The sequence below is a fragment of the Rhea americana genome, unplaced genomic scaffold, assembly GCF_003343005.1.
Source record: "Rhea americana isolate MKP2758 unplaced genomic scaffold, rheAme1 scaffold_49, whole genome shotgun sequence".
In the NCBI taxonomy this organism is placed as follows: Eukaryota; Metazoa; Chordata; class Aves; order Rheiformes; family Rheidae; genus Rhea; species Rhea americana.
In genome coordinates this window covers 4,112,292-4,133,506 of record NW_028186634.1, presented here as the reverse complement: position 1 = coordinate 4,133,506, position 21,215 = coordinate 4,112,292, and the positions used below count along the sequence as shown (strand labels likewise).

At 37.5% G+C, this 21,215-nt stretch overlaps 1 protein-coding gene across 3 annotated transcripts in view; it reads left to right on the top strand.

Annotated features, from left to right (window-relative positions):
- DENND5A (DENN domain containing 5A) overlaps positions 1-19,304 on the top strand; it is a 68,267-nt gene extending 48,963 nt beyond the window's left edge. For all 3 annotated transcript variants that reach the window (XM_085317195.1, XM_085317193.1, XM_085317196.1), the window contains 11 exons: positions 2,046-2,130; positions 3,232-3,316; positions 4,310-4,438; positions 8,858-8,979; positions 11,169-11,314; positions 11,919-12,037; positions 13,205-13,386; positions 14,189-14,271; positions 15,496-15,619; positions 16,616-16,784; positions 17,499-19,304. In XM_085317195.1, coding sequence (XP_085173321.1) covers positions 2,046-2,130; positions 3,232-3,316; positions 4,310-4,438; positions 8,858-8,979; positions 11,169-11,314; positions 11,919-12,037; positions 13,205-13,386; positions 14,189-14,271; positions 15,496-15,619; positions 16,616-16,784; positions 17,499-17,682 — 1,428 coding nt within the window. In that variant the 3' untranslated portion in view covers positions 17,683-19,304. The remainder of the gene's footprint in view (positions 1-2,045; positions 2,131-3,231; positions 3,317-4,309; positions 4,439-8,857; positions 8,980-11,168; positions 11,315-11,918; positions 12,038-13,204; positions 13,387-14,188; positions 14,272-15,495; positions 15,620-16,615; positions 16,785-17,498) is intronic.
- The last annotated feature ends 1,911 nt before the right edge of the window (positions 19,305-21,215 follow it).

Below are 21,215 nucleotides of genomic sequence, written 5' to 3'. Positions count from 1 at the left end.
CTGACGAACCCTGTTACTCCTACATTAGCTGTGAATTGACACCCTTTCTTTGTCCAGACCACTGCAGTGCAGCTGTAGAATCTAGGGTCTGATGACCAAAGTAGCCTGAACTTTCAGAAGGTCTTAGTTTTTTYCCTTGCCTGTTCTGTCCCACTGCTTTCCTTAGGCTGTCTTCCTTTCCCTTTTAGATGCAGATTGCATCCTCATTGCTGTTTGGTGAAGTTAAAGGAGAGTAACATGAGGGTAAAGGAAATGGACAGATACATGCTGCATGAGTTCTTAGTCATGATTGTTGACATCTATTTGCTACAGGATCCTTTGTTTGCTGTTTTATGCGATCTGTTACAGTTCTCCTTGCCACAGCAACAAGTTGCTGAACACTAGAGTGTATGTTTGTTTGTGTACACACACGTGTGTGTCTGTCTTCCCAGAATTGACATTTTGGTTGTAACTATACCCTGGTTGATACTTTCACGCTTTCTTTTTCTTTTTATAAGACTCACGTTTTGGCTTCCCATATTGGATCTGTCAGGTACACGCATAAGACGTGGAGCTTCTCTGGATATATATATGTGTGTGTACATATATATATATATAAATAAAATATATAAAATATGTTTTGCCACTAAAAGCATATATTTTTTTTTTGTTTGTTGGTTTTTTTACAATGCAAATGTAACAGAAAATTTGGCTTTATATTCTGGAGATATGCCACTTCATTTGGGTAGGTATGATATCTTGGAGTAATCTCCCGTGGCCATTAGTTCTTCATGTTAACTTCAGTGGACTTCAGGAGTGAACTCATTAGATTTAAGTATGTGGGTGTTTGGTTTTTTTTGGGGGTGGGGGGGGAGTTGTTGGGTTTTTTTTCAGAATTAAACTGTAATTACTGCACTTCCAGTAAGGTACTAATATGTTTTTAAATGACATTGAGAGTGCTGAATCGACAGCTCTTGCTTTACGGTCATGGCTTCTTTTTGCACAAAGTTATAAATACAAGTATGGCTTTATAATATGACCATTCATCTGAAACACAGAATTACTAAACTTTTATTGGGATTTCCAATTTCTAAATTAGCTTAGGAAGATGATGATAACTAATACGGATGAATTTCCAGAGTTCATTACAAGTAATCATTGTAATCATTACAATTAATGTGCTGGAGAGCCCTTGTGCTTGTACTGACGCCTTCTGTGGCTTTACTAGCATTTGATTTATCATGCAGAATACTTCAGGATGAATCCAAGAATCTTTTTAAGTGTACCGGAGAACAATTTCCTCATTTTCTGTTGAAGCCACGAGATGTTTAACAAAGCAACATGAGTGAGGTATACCTTTTAACCTCATTTTAAAGACTTTTCGTGGCCTAAATACTTCACTCCAAGTTTGAACTTGTAAGTTGTTTTTCTAGTGTATAGAGTAGAATGTTCTTACTGATAAGATTTTGTTGTCTTGTCCTGTCTGTGTTTTGGGTTTTCTTTTCTTGTAGTTTTTATGATCATCCAGGTCCTTTGCCTGAGAAACTTGAGGGAAATCTTTTGAGGTTCTGAAAACTGGCAGCATGTATCTGTAGCCCTGAATCATCCTGAAAGGAATAGGTGTGCAAGGCTTGGTCTAAGATGGTTTACTCAGAGGAGATGCAGGGAGAAAGAAACATATAGTTCAGGTTACAGTATTGGATTGAGAGCTGTACTCACACGTACTGTTTTACAAGGCTTTGAATGTTTTGTTGTCATCTTAATGAATTCTGAGAAATGAAATTCAGCCGACTTTGTCCTATTACCAGAATCATTAGATTCCAAAAACTTTGACTGTTTTCCTTTCTATAATTTCATTTTCTTTCCAGCTCCTGAGCACCTGCAACTTTAGTTTCTCTTTTTTGTTTTTACCAGTGACTTTAATAGGGGAAAATATACATTAAAGCAAGCTTTTGTTATGGCTGGTTCTTTCAGAGATGATATATACTTTTTTTTAATGCATCTGATAGATTTCTTTTGAATTGGGGTCTTGCGTTTAATAGCAACAAATGTATTTTTAATTTTAGGGAAARTCTGCTTTGTGGTCTCATCTTTTACATTACCTCGAAAACAGACAGAGAAAAACTACATCAGGCAGTTTCAGTTCCTCAGGTAAGACTGGTTGCTACCCTAAGAAATTGATTAAAAACTGAAAGTAAGATCTGTCTGCAAATCTGCATGATACAAAACTGTTTCCCTGGAAATATTCTTCCTCAGCATAACTGGATAAAGTATTCTCTTCCCTTCAGAATTAACATGGATCTGATGTATTGTCTCAAGATGTTTTGTGCAAAATGAATCTGTTTGGATTGGACCCATTTGCTTACAGCTGTTATTAGACTACTGCAATGGCTAATAACTGGTGTTTCAGAGATAAGCCTTAAAATGGATTTGCTCTGATATGTCATCCTCCATGTGACATGTAGTCACTGGATGACTGGCTAAGATTCTCTGTGCAGCTATGACAAAACAGTTCGTGTCATTGCCAGGGGTGGATGGGTAGGGGAATACACTTAAGYGTACAAAATTGTCTTGTACATCCTGAAGTTACTTATTCTACCTTAGGAGCCAGCTGTGCAGTAGGCTTACTGTAGTAGAAAAAGTGATTCAAAAACACTTCAAGATCATGTTTTAATATCTCATATATCAAGTATTGCAGTAAAAATCATTGCACTTAAAATCCATTGGTAATRCATTCCTAAACTGGATAAATGCAAAATGTACTCATTTAAGTAATAGTAGTGTTGTGGAAGTGTGCAGAGTGATAGATTAGTTAAGCATATGATGTGCAGTGTGCTAAGTCATGTGTCTTTTTGAACATGGCGGTGCCAGTCAGTTTTATCACACGGGTAGAAATAATTTTTAGAAAATAGTAGCTGATTAGTATATATCTTAAGCCATTTGATGTCATACTAATTCCCGYTGAATCAAATCTCGTTAATGTGTTAATGCTCAGTGTGTCCTGAGCTACATTACCATCTGTGTAGCAGCGTATCAGAGTATATGATTAAACTGGAAATATGCCACAGTATCTACATAAAGCCATGAGTCACCAATAACGTAAGAGTGCAGTACAGACTGCTACTTGTGTGGGTCTAAAAATCCCCTTTCTACATGTAATTTGATGATAATTGACCTTTTTTTTTTTTTAATTGATTTAAAAATCTTTAGATGGATTCCTGTTAACAATAAATTCTGTTCTTCTGAATTTAGGAATACTTCTTGATTCAGAAAGGAGAAAATCAGATGCCAGCCCAGCCATGTCGCCTCTCAGAATCTCTCTTATCCAGGATATGAGGTTAGTTTGAATTATTAAGAACAAAACTTATGAGATGTACACACTTATTTCTGTGTGTGATGTAGGTACCCTGCAGAAAAGCTCAGTTTCATGTGAGGAGTGGGAAAACATCTTAAAGTATATAATGCAACTTTTTTCACTGACTTTTGGGGAACCATATTTCATACTGAGTAGATTTTGAATTGTCACAGCTATTAGCTTATAGAAATAGCATGACACATTTTTTATCTTTTTGCAARTTTTTTGTACTGCCTTATTTCCAGAGAGATGTGGGAGTAGCTTATGTGTTTTCCTAGTCTTTGCCAAGCTGGTTGCATAGCTCTGAGCTCATTCTTGCTTCTCAGTAAGGAAGGCTGTTTAAAGAACTTATTTTAAAGAATGGGTTTATCTGACATGGAGTATTACAGTGCGAAGAAGTATGTAGAACTAACTTCTGTTAGTTGTGCTTTTTTTCAGAGTGTGTGTTTACRTGTGTGCACGTATGTAAAATTCAATTCATTTTGAAAAGATTTTTTTTGTTTCCTCCTTTTTCTTGCTAACACTTCTCTTTTTGGGCAGAGAGGAGTGAATTGAGGATTTTCAAGGGACATGCATGTCCTTTCCAAATATACCGTTTATGACTTGTGTGTTAGAAAAGCTGCTACTGAGCACACAAAGGTAGTATTTAATTTTCCAAAGCACTCAGCCGTAAATATTGCAGTGATAAGGTCCAGGATGGCTCTTAAATCATATAGGCAATGGAACTGGTTTTGTAAATTGTRGTAGGTTTTTGTAAATAGGACACTGCATTGCAGATACTTCTTTTCAGTCTGTTGTTCTTTTTCAGCTAGTTATGTAAGAAATCTAGGTACTGATGAACACTCAGGTGACTCTTGTCTCTTCTTCCAGTAGTTTGCCTTATTTTGCATTTTTGGCGAAATTCATTCTTCAGCCTAGTGTAGTTCAAAAGAATTGTCATATTTTGAAAACACTGGGCATTTTTTTTTCTTTCAGGCACATACAGAACATCAGTGAGATCAAAACAGATGTTGGCAAGGCCAGAGCCTGGGTTCGACTGTCTATGGAAAAGAAGTTGCTCTCTAGGCATCTAAAGCAACTACTTTCAGATCATGAACTCACCAAGTAAGGCAATTTATCTTGAGCAAGGCTTTTAAAAGTTAAACCTGTTTAGTTGTTTAACTTCAAAAACACTGAAATGCCTATTTCATCTGCTTAGTAGTGTACAAAAGGAACAGAACAAACTAGCCTTCCAGGTGTGTCTCCATACCTATATGTGAGCGATTGGTGATTCTGATCCAATATTGGGGTTCTTAAGGTACAAAATCAGTTCTGTGTCGGCAGGAGACTTTCTGCAATTTTGGATTGAGAACTTCAAAATTTCCTAGGGATTAAGTCCAGTCCAGTGGGGCTTAACTCCAAACTTGACTACTTTGCCAAGTCAAACTTTTTACCTTGATCCTCTTTATGTAACTGTGGGATATACTGTTTTGTTTTCCTTGGGCTGTTTGTGTATTCACAATACATGGCAAAGTGGAGCTTAGAATCTGGTTGCAGTTCTGTCACGATACAWAGTGTGACACACATCCAAATCTGCTTCTGTGGTTCTGGTTAGTGAGACTTAAAAGCTCCTTTAACCTCTGTCTCCACAGCTGAGACATTTGCTGATTACATTCTCCTAGCCCCTTTCAGTGCAATGTAAAATAATGTAGGTAAATCACAGCAGAAGCTGATTTTTAAAGAACAGATAAATGTTGTATGTGCAATACCATGAAGGGGGTCAGGAATACTGTGATGACCACTTTTTGCATCTCATGGGGCAGTATGTTCAAGATGAAGTCTGGCCATATCTTAAAATTTTCCATCTAAATATGCCAGAGCATGACTGTCCCTGTCACTAGATAAAACTGACAGTTTCTCAGCTTCGTTTGCCTTCTCCTCCACAGTCAAGGTTTTGCATTTATAGCCTACTTAAGAAGAAACGGTTGAACTGATTTGGAATAGTCAAATATCTGACTATAATCCTGTTCTTGTTTTTATTATTTTTCCTAGACATTTAAAATTATGATTTAAATATTCCTCATATTTGAAGTCAAATATATGTTATAAAAAGACCCAAACATTGAGATAGAATTATTTAAAAATTATTTAGAGTAATTACTGTAGACATAAAATGTGAGGACTGTATGATGTACAGAGAATAGCTGGTCAAAGGAGTTTTAAAACTGTAGGCTTGGACCTTGAGGAGTCCCAAATTCTTCTGGCTTAAATTCTGTTCAGAGCTYTCTGTACCTAGTGTTTCTCTTAGGTATGTGTCTTTAAAAGGTGGAAGGAAATGTCTGTCACAGGGACATAATTACTATAGTGATGTCCAGAGAACACGCTCATTATATTAACTTTGTAAACATAAATAATTTAGTTATCAGTAGTTGCACAAATCAGATTACAGGCCATATTTAGTACTAATCATATTATTTATGAATGACTATCTGAGGCTTGTTTAATAATGTTTAGGAAAAAAACATGTTTAGAAAAAAAGATTGTGTCATGGAGAAGGTTGAATATATTGTTTACTGTGAGAGAATTAAGTTTTCTTGTTTGGGCCATGTTGTCAAAAGCTTGAATCAAAGACTTCTTTCTGGAGACAGCTTCACCTATGCTGTCTGTTCTTCTTCTCCTCTCATCCCAGTCACACCACCTTCCAGCAAATGGCTTTGCCTTGTCCCCAGGCCCCCTAATTGCTACTTATTTGAGATTTGCCTTGTTATTGTGCTGAAGTTGTTGATGATGMTATAGCCTTCCTATTTTCTTTCCAGCAGTGAACAAGGAAAAGCTAAGGGACAGAGTGAGGACAGCTAATAAGCCTACCTCTATTTCTAAGTTGAAGTTGGGCCTCTCCAGTGAAGTCAACCATCCAGATCAGGTTAAATTTGGTAGTACTTGCCCATGCAGAACAAGTGATGTGAGAGGACCTTCCAAAAAGAGAAAAAAAAACCCTCAATACTTGCCGATGCACTGTTCATCAGTCAGACGGATTCTGATTTTCTAGAACACACTTAAATACATCAGCAAGAGACACAGTAAAATATCTGTATTTAAATGAAAGAGACAAGCAAAGGGATAAGTTGCATAGAAATGATACTGATTCTACATGATCCTCAGTGTTTTGTACTGCATGTTTAGATGGTCTAGTTAAAGAAAGATTATGGCATTTTAGGCAGCATGAATTAAAAGTGTATTCCATTAGGTGTTTATAGAGGGAGTAGTGCTAAGTTCAGTGAGATACTAAGAATAATCATGTTTGTCAATTTGCAGTTAACTTGATAGCTTTTTTTGAAGCAACTACCTGTTAGATATTGTAGTTAACCCCTTCTCTTCACTTGTCTTTTAGTAAAAATGGAAGAAAACTGAAACATGTTTGATTTCTTTCTAGCCTTCAAAGGGCTAGCATAGGGAAGAGAAGGAAATTACCTAGCTTCACTCCCCTGATATTGTGATGTGCATTTCTGTACTAGTTATTATCTTCTACTTGTTTGTTCCACTAGTAAATGAGGCCTAGAAGAAGAAAACGGTCCTTGTTGTTTTACTGTTATGCTGATCTTGCTTCTTTGCTGCTATGGAGTTCATGCAAGAAGCTCTTGAGGATGCTTTTTTAAATATGGATGATGCTTTATGACTGTCATAGCGTGGATTGTTCTAACAATCTCTGCAGAGTCCAGGAAAGACAGTGAGATCATGCCAGTCACAAAGTAGACCAACGGATTCTGAAATTGCTGAGACCTCAGAGTAGCTAAACTTAAGTGGAATTTGTTCACTTACCTGTCCAGGCTCATATTACCCTGTTTAGGCGATAGAAAAGATAAGTGTGTCCACATGAACATATTGATCCAGTGCAATAGCTTTTATTTAAAACTGAAGCCTTGGTCTCAAATCTTGAGTACTATTGATCTTGCAGAATCCTAGTCATTGACATAATATAGGGATAACTGAAGCTGGTAATGTATATGGATTGTACTTAGTAACATATGTGAATAGAAGTGAGTAATATGGATTCTGACAGTCAAAAAAGACGTGACACGCCTAAGTTCCTGTAAAGAATTGGGAAACACTGTGCATACAGAAAGGCCACAAAAATGTGCACAGGTCAGCTGAAAAATCCGCTGCTTTGAAAAGGCAAGAGAGCACATAGTCTTGTGGGCAGGATGTCTAAGCACGTGATCAAATGAAACATAGACTCAGTGACCCATGGGGAATCTCATGGATATGCTACTTGCATGGCTACAGGCAGGTTGTGTTGATTTTTAGACTCTATATTTGTTAAACATGTCCTGTTAATCTTTGGTGTTATATTTGTTATGTGAGAATATTTGTGTGTGTTAATCATTGATTTGTTTTGTAAATTTCTGGCTTGTGAGCCACTTGCTGACTTTTTCATATTTCATGTCTGAAACTGAGGGGAATTATCAGGATGTCCTCCTGACAGGAACAATCTATCCAAGGCTGCATCAGTAATCCTAACACCTGCTTCTTACAGTGTTTCGTACTCCTCTGGCCTTGGTTGAATTCTAATGCATCTTGGCATGCTCTTTTTATAATTACTCACCAACATGGGTATTGTTGATTGGTTGAAATAATTAACAAAAAATGACTGTTGCCACCTGCAAGGGAGTATTTTTCAGTCCATATTTTCACTTGAAGGTTATTGGTTGCTCTTGTCAAGGTTTCTGTTGCAAGTCTTGCAGCATTAAGCGATCTAATGTTGTTGGTAAGTATAAAAGAGATTTACAGCTTGTTATTTTGTATTGGCTAGTGGCTCCACTCCTGTGCGAGGCCACTGAGCTGCATCTTGTGGTATCTCTATGTAAAAATATTTGGGGTTCTGCATGATGTTACAGGTCTAGCAAAAAGTTTGCAAACTCAGGGAAAGGGAATAGGAGGACTTTAGGCCACCTTTGCATGCTTGTGACTTTTTATTTCAGGAGCTACTTAGTGTTTACATTAAAGCTATGCTCTACCTTAATATATGGGTTGCTGTAGGCCCTGGGRTATAACCTATAACCTGATAAAAGTAGATGGCCCCAGAGTTTGCCATGTTGTCCTTTAAAAATAGCCATATAACTTTCCTATGCCGTATATGTGCGGGAGCACTTGCCCCCAAGACCACCTGTTCAGAGGCAGCTTGCAAGAACTCTTACTTCAGATGCTTCACACGTTAGAAAGAGGTCAGAGAATCTTATCCTAGGAGGTATAAAAGTCCTTTCTCTGATTCCTTTGGGGTGGAGGGAAACCCTTAAACCAACTCAAACTTGCTTTTAAGTCATGGAAAATAGTGTAAATTATTGAACTGATACACTCAAGAGACTTCAGGTTTGCAGAGTGTCTACATATCTTGGCAAATTAAACACTGTTGGCACTGCAAGTATCACTTGTCACTTGTAATTGCTTGCACATTCTTCATAGTTTATATAATAAATATGCATAATAGAAAACATTTCACTGAAAGCATCGTGGTACTATGACAGATTATTTGTTTTGCTTTGTCAGAAAACTCTACAAGCGTTATGCATTCCTCCGCTGTGATGATGAGAAAGAACAATTCTTATATCATCTCCTGTCATTCAATGCAGTTGATTACTTTTGCTTTACCAATGTTTTCACAACAGTCTGTAAGTATTTGCTTTCCCTGGAACTCCATTTACCAGAGATGATTGAGTCCTCTGTACAGATTTCTAAACAGTTTTTAGCAATGTTTCTTTGTGTTACAGTTCTGCTTTCTTTCTGGTATCCATCTGCGTGCGCTGTGTAACTATTTCTAATATCCTTTCTGGAGGCAGGTAGTGTCTGTCTGACTAAAGGCTTTTGTTTTTAACTTAGAAAAACATGCACATTAGTGGCAGCTTTGATTCTTTTAGCTGGTTGGGGGTGGGGGTACGCTCATAAGAAAATTTTGTTTTGGACTTCTGTGTATCATTCTAAACAAGAGCAGTATAGGTTATTCATTATCAAAAATAATAACATGTACTAAGTTAATACTCTTATTTTATTAGGAATTTGAAAAGGCTGTAACTTTGTAAAAGACCTTGTGGCCTTCTACTTTCTTCTTTCAATGCTCAGCTCAATTTGCCATGCATCCATCTCTGAGTTTGGGATAGCCAATGAAATCTCCACTGAAGACTGCACCAGAACTCTGAGATGTTTAAGTGTAGTTAAAAAAAAAAAAGGAGGGGAGGAGGGGGGAGGGGAGAGGAGAATGCCCTATAGAAACCTTTTACATGTTGTTGCTTACTACTAACACATACGTATGCACAGAGTTTTCAAGCATTTATGTGCCTACTGCCACAGTACCACACTAGTAAGGCAGAATGATAAGGAAAGACTATAGTAAAGATTGTAAATTTTTTTTGGAGGGGAGAGGGGGAAGGGAAGGGCAGATAGTCCCCTCTGGCCCCAAGGTAAGAGCTATCCTTGATGATATGTTATGATCCATAATTGTGTGTATAAAAGAAAAAGGAAGCAGAAGTCTAAGTAAAATATTTTTTCTTAATTGCCACTTTGTAGCATAAAGTGCATATATTTGCTCTATAAATGAATTGCAGAATAATTTAACTAAATCCTTGATTGAGGAATGACTATCTATATCCATATAGTYATTCCTCAGCTAAAAGTATAGGCAGAGAGACGATGAGAACTGATTCCATGTAACACGTCTTTTTGAGGGTAAGTTATGGACAGTGCTAAGRTCTGGTTTGCTGGATGCTATTAAATTGTCACTCACTTTAAGAGTATCAGCACAGAAGTAAAAAGGGAAACATTTCAATTCATTTTTAAAGGCCATGGGCATCAAGCTTTTAAGAAAATCCAACCACCAAATGCTTTCCTGAGGCCACTGTCAACTGAGGAGACATTTAGGAAGAAATGTATTAAATGCCTCAGTTGAAAAGCCTTGACTACAATCCGTTTATGCACTATAAAAGAAGGGCAAATTGCCAAGAAACACAATGACCGTTCAGATAATTGGATTTTGTTATAAAAGCAGTTTGGATAATAGGAAGCCATGCATGAGATGCTAAGCAATTGAGGAGCCCATGTATTTTCTTCTGCCTCCTGAGTCAGAGTAGGGTCTGTAACTCAGGTGATACTGTACTGAATTAGTTGCTGGTAAACCAGGGGAACAGAAGGTGTTTATTCCTCAGATACTATGTGTAATGCCAGTTAGGGGGGAAGAAGGGTTGTGCCCCCCCCCTTCAAATCAAGAAGTTATACAWTTGGCATAACTAAGAGCAACATGGCACATTGCAGCACTATAATGTATTTTCTCTGAAATTGTTCAGTCACAGTGGTGAATGTCACTACAGTCGAACCCTGCAACTAGAGGCTTCAGTTTGTAATTGAATGGAGATTTGTGTGTGTGTATAAACACACACCCATAAACACCAGTTAGGAGYTGAACTTTTGAGTTGCATGCTGAGCTGCAGTGTAGTGGAGGATACCTCTCCTCTACTTCCTTGTCTGTAAGCTAGGGACAGGTAACTATCTTCATGACATTGATACTGGCAGGCGAAAAAAGATTACACCCATTTAAAGACGTTACTGCATGTAGAGTTGATAGCAAAAAATGTCAAATGAACAAATATACATCTTAATGATTACTGTGTGTACACTAGCATGTTTGTGCGTTCCTGATTGTCAATCAGTGTGTAGTGCAGAGATGTTAGTGTGATTAAATAGCAGCTTTTCTTTTTTGCATTTCATGATAGTACAGTATTATGATGACTTATCTCTTTCTCTCTTCATAAAAAAGGTTACATAATTACCCCTTTTCACTTTTTGAAGTTTTGTTGTCTTGTGTTTGCAGTGATACCATACCATATATTGATTGTTCCTAGCAAGAAACTTGGTGGTTCAATGTTTACAGCCAATCCTTGGATCTGTATCTCAGGAGAACTGGGGGAAACAGGAGTCCTGCAGGTTCCCAGGAATATATTAGAAATGACATTTGAGGTTTGTATTGCTGGATACAAGAACACTTTGCTGAATGTTCTTCTTGTTCGATTTTAAATTCTCCCTATGCTGTAGCATCTTGTGTTAAATTTCATCTGTATTCTTTGTGGTTAGTCTCAAATACTAACTATGCTTGTGCATAGCAATTTTAATCTGTATTTAATAACATGTAGAGCAGAAGAACTGACAAATCCTTTGGGCAATATAGGACAAGACTTCTGCCTTTATATCACAACTTCTGTGCTATTCTGATGAGAGATGTTGTACCCTCTGATGCCATGCAAAGACAGAAATTATTCTACTTTGATTTTTGACTCTTGGGTAAAATTGAGTTTAAAAATCTAAGTGATTTGTTTGCTGATTAAAAAAAAACCAACAACAAAAAACCCAGTATTAAACAAAGGAAAAACAATTCCCTCCCCCAGCAAGAACACAAGAAAACCATCAGCCCCCTAATTTTAAAAGCCCGGAATCAGTCATGCAATCAGAGCAGATGAGAGCTCCACATTTCTGATTTCCCATCTCAGTAAATCCTCTAATAGTTTACTCCTCCAATATAGCACTTCTTCAATTTTCTCTGACAAGCTCTTTGTTTAATTTGCAGTGCCAAAACCTGGGAAAACTGACCACAGTGCAAATAGGACATGATAATACAGGACTATATGCCAAGTGGCTAGTGGAATATGTTATGGTCAGAAATGAAATAACAGGGCATACTTACAAGTAAGTATCATCCTGACATTTCATGTTGCCTAAGTAGAATTTCTGCAGGAAGCTGACTCAGTAGGGCTTGTATGCTCATAAAGGTCTTATCTCCTGGGGCTCTGTGACTATAGATACCATTACCTGAAAGCATGGAAAGGTCATTTGGCTTCTGGCATTAAACAAATCATGATTCTTACAAAAGTAAGCAGAGTTTTCAATTTGCAGATGCTCATGTCAGATCTCCAAATGTTGGTGGAAGAGATGAGTTGACAGTTAAGCATCCTAAAAAGAATCTACTTTGAGACCAAGGAAGAAATAATAATTTAGATCTTGCTGCTTACCAAACATAGGTGGTATTTTATATTAAGGCTAAGATGAATGCTGTAAGTGCTATAGAGGGAGCTTTGAACACAAACTAGGATAAAAGGGCCTAGGAGTGTTAGAACTCAGTATTTGCAGAGTGAAAATACTAAGAGGAACAAGATTTATAGTGAGAATTAATTGATTCATGTTAAGTACAGCATGATTTGGTGAGCTTTCTGTTGTGTAGAGAAACTGTCATGCTCRTGTTGATGAGAAATTTGTGGGCATGTCCACTCAGTTCTCTGTGCCAGTTTATTTGTAATTAAATGAGGCAGTTCTATTTTTGGATGCTGTTCAGTTTTCTGACTGAGCTAGTTAAGCTAACATCAACGCAGGTTCGGAGAAAGTGACAAGGAGCAACCGAGCATGTGTACTTTCCAGTGTCTGACTGAGTATCCCAATTTCAATAGTGTTCTGGAACTTAAGTGTATATTATTTCTTTTATGACTGGCCTACTATGTAAAGTATTTAATAAAAGCATGGCTATGTTTCACCATCTACCTGTAGGGCATAGTGGGCCTTCCCCTTCTAGCTCTTTTCCCTTTTCAGCCCTCAAGTTATGTGTTAGCTGTGAGACACAAGACAAAATCCTTCACTATTTGCTCTGTACATCAGCTAGCGCAGTGTTCATTACAAAACTGAGCTGAAAGCCTGTTTTACTTGTGCTCCCTCTGCTGGCAGAAATGTTAGCTGCTGGAGGAGAGCAAAGTGTTTTTTCTAACYATTCTAGTAGAATGTGGATGATAGCAACTACAGTTGAAAGTCTTTGTTGTGAAATTGAATATGAAGAACTTGATCCAAACACCTTCTTTATGTTTTCAGATTTCCCTGTGGAAGGTGGCTTGGAAAGGGAATGGATGATGGCAGCTTAGAGAGGATCCTAGTGGGAGAATTGCTGGCTTCCCACACTGAGGTTGATGAGCGGCAGTGCCGAACTCCTCCATTGCAGCAGTCACCAAGCATGATCAGAAGACTGGTCACTATATCGCCAAACAATAAGCCAAGTGAGTGATGGGAGATGTCTGGTACTATTTTGCCTCATCTTTTGCAGAAAGCTGTCCATAAATGGAATTGTGGGATTTTTGTATTTTAGAGCAGTAGATTGGAGAGGACCTATGAAGCTCGCTTAGCCCAACCCTCCTGCTCAGTGTATGGCTTACTTCAAAGTTAGAACAGCTTGCTCAAGACTATCCAGTCAAGTTTTGAAAGCATCCAAAGGTGGAAGGAAGGAGTCTCTAGACTCCTGCTCCAGGGCTTAGCTGTCCTAGTAGTGTTTTCTACATTCTTGCCCTTCATCAGTGGAGGAAGATAAAAATCTGTCATCGTGTCTCATATCTTTCTTTCATGGATAAAAAATCCTGCTAACGAACGTTAATTTTCTGTTGAGACCACTGTTCGGGGGTTATCTAATTCTTGGTAAATCGACTGGTTACTTTGCTCCCAAGCGTCCTTGGATTTACAGTAGAACTGTCATAGGAGGCATTTCCAGGCTTCCCAGATTCTGTGGTCCTAATTAAAGCACATCTCTGTATCTTAGCTTTGGGCCTTAACCTGAAAACTYGCGTAATGCTCAAAAACTTTTCCTCCTGTTGTCATATTAAAACTGTGATGTTTCAACTTTCCACCTTCTCCACAGTAAATGAAAATAGAATTGGATTTCTACTGCCAACAATCCAGCACTTTTTTGCCATAGCCTAGATTATATCAGTGCATGCTCCTCTTCCTTGTGRTGTGCATTATCCCTCATACACAGATACTGTCTCTAAAGCTGTAATAAAGCAAATGGAAGTATTTTGTATTTTGCAGAATTAAATACTGGTCAGATACAAGAAGCTATTGGTGAAGCTGTAAATGGCATTGTGAAGCATTTCCACAAGCCAGAGAAAGAGGTAAGCTATTGTGTTGTCAGTGCAATGGCCTTTCAGTCTTACAAATTGTATTAGTAAGCATCAGAGAATATATACTAGAAAACACTGAACAGTCATCTGTGTTTCGATATTCCTTATGTGGAGCAAAAATTAAAAGCTGAGACTATATTGATGTAAGAGTACATCTTAAAGTACCTACTTTTTACTGCTAACTGGAATATTCTGTTAACTTAAATTCAATATCCTAGTATTTGGTATTGGGTTATGAGTCAAATTTTGCTTAGGATTTTGGTTGAACAGCGGTTGAGTGTTGCTGCCTATTTAGTGTATTCTGAATTAGCCAACGTTTTGTCATCTATGTGGACTACTGAAAAGCTCTTTTTTTTTAATGCCCGTTTTGCATTATCTTGGCCACTTATAACGTGGAAAGCCCTGAGCTGTGTAAAGTTGAAGTGCTCTCAAAGACTCCCAGTATACTTTCAGTYATGCTTGTTGTAATGTAAAGATGATTATCTTAACTGTCATTGCAGTTATTTCACGAAAAAAAATTTTGAGAAGTGCCTTTGTCCTAACATCAAAGTTCAGCCCTTGTGACCAGTAGTGGAGATCCTTTGAAAGTCATTAATTTTTACATGTAGGTCCTGCCACTTCTTCTGCATCTGCCTTTTCAAAGTTCAGGGTAATGTGTCAAATTCATGCACATGTTGATGTGCATACTTAAAGAATAATCTCCAGACATGGTACACTGAAAATGTTTTTGCAAAATAAAATGTACTATAATCTGTAGAAGAATTTGGGTTTTTCCTAATACTTAAAAATTGGATTAAAGGTTGTTTTTGTTGACAAGCAAACAGTTTGACGCACATGCCACAGTGGACCTGTGACCTTTATTACTTAGAAGAAAATATTTTCTTAAAATTTCCTGTACAGTGGTTATTACTATGAGGTAAAACTTAACTTATGATCTTTATGTTGGTCCTTTTGTGGCTTCTTTTCAAGATAAACTACTGGGGTCCCAAAGACTGCTTTCTTCATCTTCATTCTTTGGGAGGTTAACAAATTCCTGGATGCCTAGGACTATTGAGAACTGGGCCATCCTATACGATGCCATTGTTTGGCACTGGACTTTAACTTTAGGCATCTATTTAATTAAGAACTGGTTTCAGTAATAAACACATATGACACTTTTGTGTCCAGACTGCCAAACTGAGTTAAATGTTTGTGCTTTTTGTGTGTGCTTGGTAGAGAGGCAGTCTGACACTGTTGCTGTGTGGAGAGAGTGGACTTGTTTCAGCTCTAGAGCAAGTGTTTCAGCATGGATTTAAATCACCCAGGCTCTTCAAAAATGTCTTTATTTGGGATTTTTTAGGTAAGTGTGAGGAAAACATACTGGAGCCTGTTTGTCTCTGAAATATATCCATCTGTGTTCCTTTTTATCATTGCCACTGTCTCAGTGTGAATAGCATACTTGCTGGAGGCATCTCAGCAGCTGAATTAATGTAAGAGCTCTTACCTCCTGGTACCRTTGAAAGGAAGAGAGCATCTGTCTTCTGCCAAAGTTGACGCTGTATTTGTGTTGTAATTGGACTGTTTTTTTCTAGCAGAAGTAGTATAAAACAAGCTTCCCTATTGAGAAAGAATTGAAAGAATTATTTAAATTAGGTGGTAAATTGGCAACCTTGGTTTTAACTGAGCGTTGTGAAAGCAGTAAAACAATTAAGAAGTTGAGATGCCTCAAAGCACAAGAAATCATRAATCTAGTGCTATTGATACTGGACATTGTACTAAGGGAGTTATACATTTTTAACACAGCAGTTCAGTTTCTTTGATTTAAAGAGGTGAATAACTCAGAGTACGCAAACTYGTCTCTTAGAAAAGGACTTACCATTAACAGCTTTTCTGTGCCATGAGTAAGTATCGTGACATCATTCTTGTTTTTRCCATATTACTGTATCATGTCAAAAATGCAGTAGATCTTAGAATTGTTTTGGTGCTGTTCTGAGGAAAGGAAGTGAAATTCCCATTTTACAAATGGGAAACACAGGACGGCAGAACGAAACAGAAAAGAAAAAGACKTAATCACTCAGGGAACTCATGGACAAGCTTTGGATCAAGATCTTTCAATTGTAATTGTCCTCTCCATGACACACACATTCCTGCTGATTTGCCAACTGTCAGATGTGGGCATTGGCTAGCTTTATGGATTTGAAAGCTTATAGGGAAAGCATAACAATGCAGTATTTTAAAATTTGAAGATGATAGTCCCTAATTATTTTATTTCAAGCATTGGAGAATAATATTGCAGAGATTTTAGGACTGTTGCATGCACTGATGAAACTTTGTCATTTCCCATCACTCTCTTAAGAAAAAGCACAAACATATTACGAGACCCTTGAGCAGAATGAAATGGTCCCAGAAGAGAACTGGCAGACAAGGGCCAGGGATTTCTGTCGCTTTATCACTGCTATCAACAACACCCCTAGAAACATCGGGAAGGATGGCAAGTTTCAGATGCTGGTGTGTCTTGGAGCCAGGTATTTTTATTCTTATCATTTTAATAAAATACAAAGGATATTGCATGTTAGTAAAATGAAGCCACTCAGCTCCTGGTTTTTGAAGTTTGACTATTCCTTCTTTGGTAACGTCAAAGAATTTTAGAAGTATCAAGTGAACTATGTCCTGATTATTTGAGCTCTTACATACATGAAGCGTGGGAAATCTGAACTGTGAAAAACTGAGGCAGTGCAGAGCACTGAGCAGCTAAATCAGGAGAGAAGAGTTAGGAGAGTGGTGCAGATAGTTTCCATCCCCTGTACATCTAGCAAGGTCAGGAGAAGGAACAGAAAACCAGCAGTCCATGAGGCCTCTCCTGTTCCTGCCTTTGTGAATTCACTGCCTTCTCCCTCTTAATTGTAGGAGAAGGGTAGGAGAGAAATTAGAAGGAATTCTAAGCCTCTGACACAAAAGGAGTGAAGCAGGACAGTGAATTTCAGGCCTGTTTAGGGCTTCTGGGCCTCCTGAGGACCTTTTGATAGGAAGGGGGAGAGCCTATAAATCCTTCTCCCACATGAAGATGCCCCCCGCCCCTTAAGCAAGTGTCACATGCAATTGCTTCCATTTCCCCACATTATTTAAAGTACATTGAGAAGATAGGTCTATTTAGAAGGCAAAGAATAAAAATTATTTGAAAATGAGAAATTAACTTGGCTTTATTTTTCTTTCCAAATTGTAAAATGCAACTTTGGCAGAGACCACCTTTTGCATCACTGGATCGCCCTGCTTGCAGACTGCCCAATCACAGCACAGATGTATGAAGACATAGCACTGATTAAGGACCACACACTTGTGAACTCTTTGATTCGAGTGCTGCAGACCTTGCAGGAGTTCAACATTACGCTGGAGGCATCTCTTGTTAAAGGAATTGATATTTGACCTCTTATCCCATAGACAAATATCTTAAAATTAAAAAAGAGGGGGGGGGGGGGTCAACCAAAAGTCAATCTCATTAGTATGCAAAAGTTCTGTCTGCCAGTACATTGTATCGTGAGCTTGTTCATGGCCCCAAAATGCAACTTTGACTTCTCTTGAAGGAAACTCCAGTAATAGTACAGGCAAAAGGATAGAAGCTGTAAACTCAATGTAAAAAAGAGGATTTTGGTATAAATCTATTTTAGAGTTTATTTGCTGATTTGCTTTTTACACACTTTCATGTGAAAGAGATAGAGATGAGTATTGTGCAGCTTATTTTAAAGCTGCAATATTTCCTTGCCATAGAAAATGTGCAGTGAGCCTTTCAGCATTCTGTGAACTTACTTTCAGATATGCTGTATGTCATAGACCCCAATGTATACACTCCATTTCTGCTAAGAAGGTCATTCTATAGTTTTTAAACTAATATTTTATATATTAACATTATTACCAATTTTTAATTTTTAACATGTTGGGTCACTGTTCTACTGCAAGGGAACTACAAATTCTAGCGTGTGCTTTTTTTAATAGCTCCAAAGCACTGATTTGTCAACAAATTGCTTTTTCCTTTATTTTTGTTGTCAGTATTATTTTTAGTGAATTCCAGGAGACTGAACCGTGAAATGTGCAGAGATCAAAGTAATATTTTTTCATATTGGTACGTAATTGCACAGAGGAAATTAAGCGTGTTTTTTAACTTTTTATTTATTTAACCTATTGTTGTGTTTTGTAAGTTTGTCTTTAAAAAAACTTCTATGATATAACTGGCTATATTGTGTTGCAATTCAGAACTTACAGTGCAGCCCACTTAAATGAAAAACCTGGAATAACTGTTCATAATGCAAAAAAATATTTCCATTTGAACTAGCCTTTCAAAATTTGTTGTATGGTTACTGCTGGTAATTCTCTTAATTGCAAATGAAAAGGGACGTGTGTTTCCCAAAGGCCAGATAACTGAATAAAGACAACCATGCCACAGTGGAATAATGGCAAGCCTTACTAACAAATATCAGGATTTCAGGATTTGTTAACTTTTCTAAAGAGACAGAAAGAAGTAATTTTTGTCCTTTCCTTTTGAATTGATAGGCCTTGAATCAGCTTCATTTGGGATGTTTCTGTTTTTCCATAGAAAGTGTTAGTCCGCTTGTACAATAAAACACAAACATTTTGAAGATTTAATTTATTGCAGAGCTGGAAATTGGCAAATACCTAGAGGCATCTGTGTTCATTTGAAATCTCTGATAAAATTACTTTGAAGTGCACAYATGACTTAAGAACAGGCCAATTTAAGTGTCATAAATTACCATACAGAAATTCAGGGCCATGTATTTAAGAGGTCTTCACTGTATAAACTTATCTCAGTATTGTCTCTCTTCTAATGAGAAACTGAGTCAAAGTTTTTCAGTTCATACAATGTTGTAGCACCTTTTCTTTATTACCTACAACTTAGTGACATCTTGTGATAGTTTTATTTCCGTAATTTATAAGCATAGCACATGTATTAAATTTTTGACTATTTTTACTTTTGTCCTATTTATTTCATTATTAAACTGAAGTWCCTTTGTCGCTACTTTTTATCAAAACAAGATTCCGTGTCGATCTCATGGTAGTATTAGAGAAATGCAAGGCGATGCCCAGGCCACTGCTCATGCTGAGCAGCCCTGCATTCTTTCAGTCTGCACGTGCGTGTGGTTTTTCTAATCTTGGAAGGGGAGAAATCCACAGCTTTCTCCATTATATTTAAGACCATTTTATTAGGCCTGTACATTTCACAGTTAATGTCTRTGTTAGAAAAGGGGGGTTGGATTTAACCTTTTTGACTGCATCAGAGTAATTGATCCTATTAATATCCTTTCTCTCCTACTATAAAGTGTTTCGTTTTATTTTGGATGAGATAGCTCACCCTGAACTAACACTCAGTACTTTTCCTAATACGGTAACCTAATATGGCAAAATAACACTGTTTTGGTTGCTCAGTTTGGTATTGATCTTTTTGGCCTCTTTATGATGAAGTATTAGCTCAGTTGGTTAGAGCATGGTGCTAATAAAGCCAGGGTCGCACGTTCGATCCCCATACGGGCYGCTTGTTTGGGGGYTGGACTAGATGATCTCCAGAGGTCCCTTCCAACCTTACCGATCCTATGATTAGAGATACCTAGGATGCTTGGACACAAGCTGGGATTTGGTAACTCCCAAGTGGTAGGTGGATAGCACGTGGTGATGAAGCTACCAGTCCGTTGGACATTAAGTATGACTTGGACATATGAAATAGTCATATAGAAGTAGTACATTTAGTAAATTGCAGTAAAATTTTACTTTTAATCTGAGAAATAGCATTAATGTGCTATTTTCAAAAGCCTCTAATTGCAATTTAGCTAATCGTCTTTTCTTCTTTCTCTAACTGTGGAAATGTATGACTCCTTGGTGTCTGATCTCAAGTGAAATTCATTAGAAGCATGAATATTACATTATCTGTACTGTTTTTTTTAGCATTTTGAAAATAAGTGATTCCTTTTCCCAAGCTCATAATGGCAATGAAACCTGAAATTGAACACACACTCTGATATTCTCTAGTAATACTTGCTGAGGATGTGCATGTGAATTATTAAATTTCTTACCTAGACTAATCTTTCTCTATTTTGGGAGGGACTTGATTGGCCTCGATCTCTTAATATTGATCTACTATTGTTTCTATACTGTGTTCTTTAGCCCTTCTTTCCTGTGTTGGACCTTCTGTGAAGACCTTCTATACCACTTCAGGAGTGTATGAGGTTTATAACACTACTCCCAGTGAATTAACGAATGGGTCTAAAGAGGATTGTTAGCCTTCTTTTTTGTGTGTTCTTCTTTACAGGATTCATTCTCGAAGGCTGATGTACTCCCTTTTGTTTAGTGGACAGGTAATCTTAATGTTAGTATATCATCTGCATTTTGAATGAGCATTGGATAATAAGTGTGTTTATCCCTATTTCCTTTCACATCCCGTGATTTGGGGTAATATGCAAGAAATACAAGCCCAGTTCACATCAATAGGAGAGAATGTCTGTGTAGATGTATGTATTAAAATAATCTCTACAGTGTGGACCAGAATGGGGTCCAGCTATCAGCTGATTCTCAAATATGACCTAAGCTCACTTTCTACATTATACATTGTTCTCTGTACATCTGTTCAATGAACACCTCTGTCCCTGCCCCAGTGTAACCTTGCTGCAAGCACTTTTTGTCAGTCAGATGGTACCATCACTGGAAGAGAAGCCAACTCAATRATCATGGAATGGGGAAAACAAGAAGGCAAAGGAGGTAACGTAGGTCTTGGGGAGCATCTGTGAGAACATACACAAATAGACRTGTGTTCATGCTTCTATTAGCTTTTTTCTTGCCTTAGAATAACTTTTGATCCTAGTAGTTATTTAACAAATTTTGATGGAAGTCTCAAAGTGTTGAAGTTCTAGAAAATACAATTAGTGTGTTCTATGTACCACATGCCCAGCCTTTCT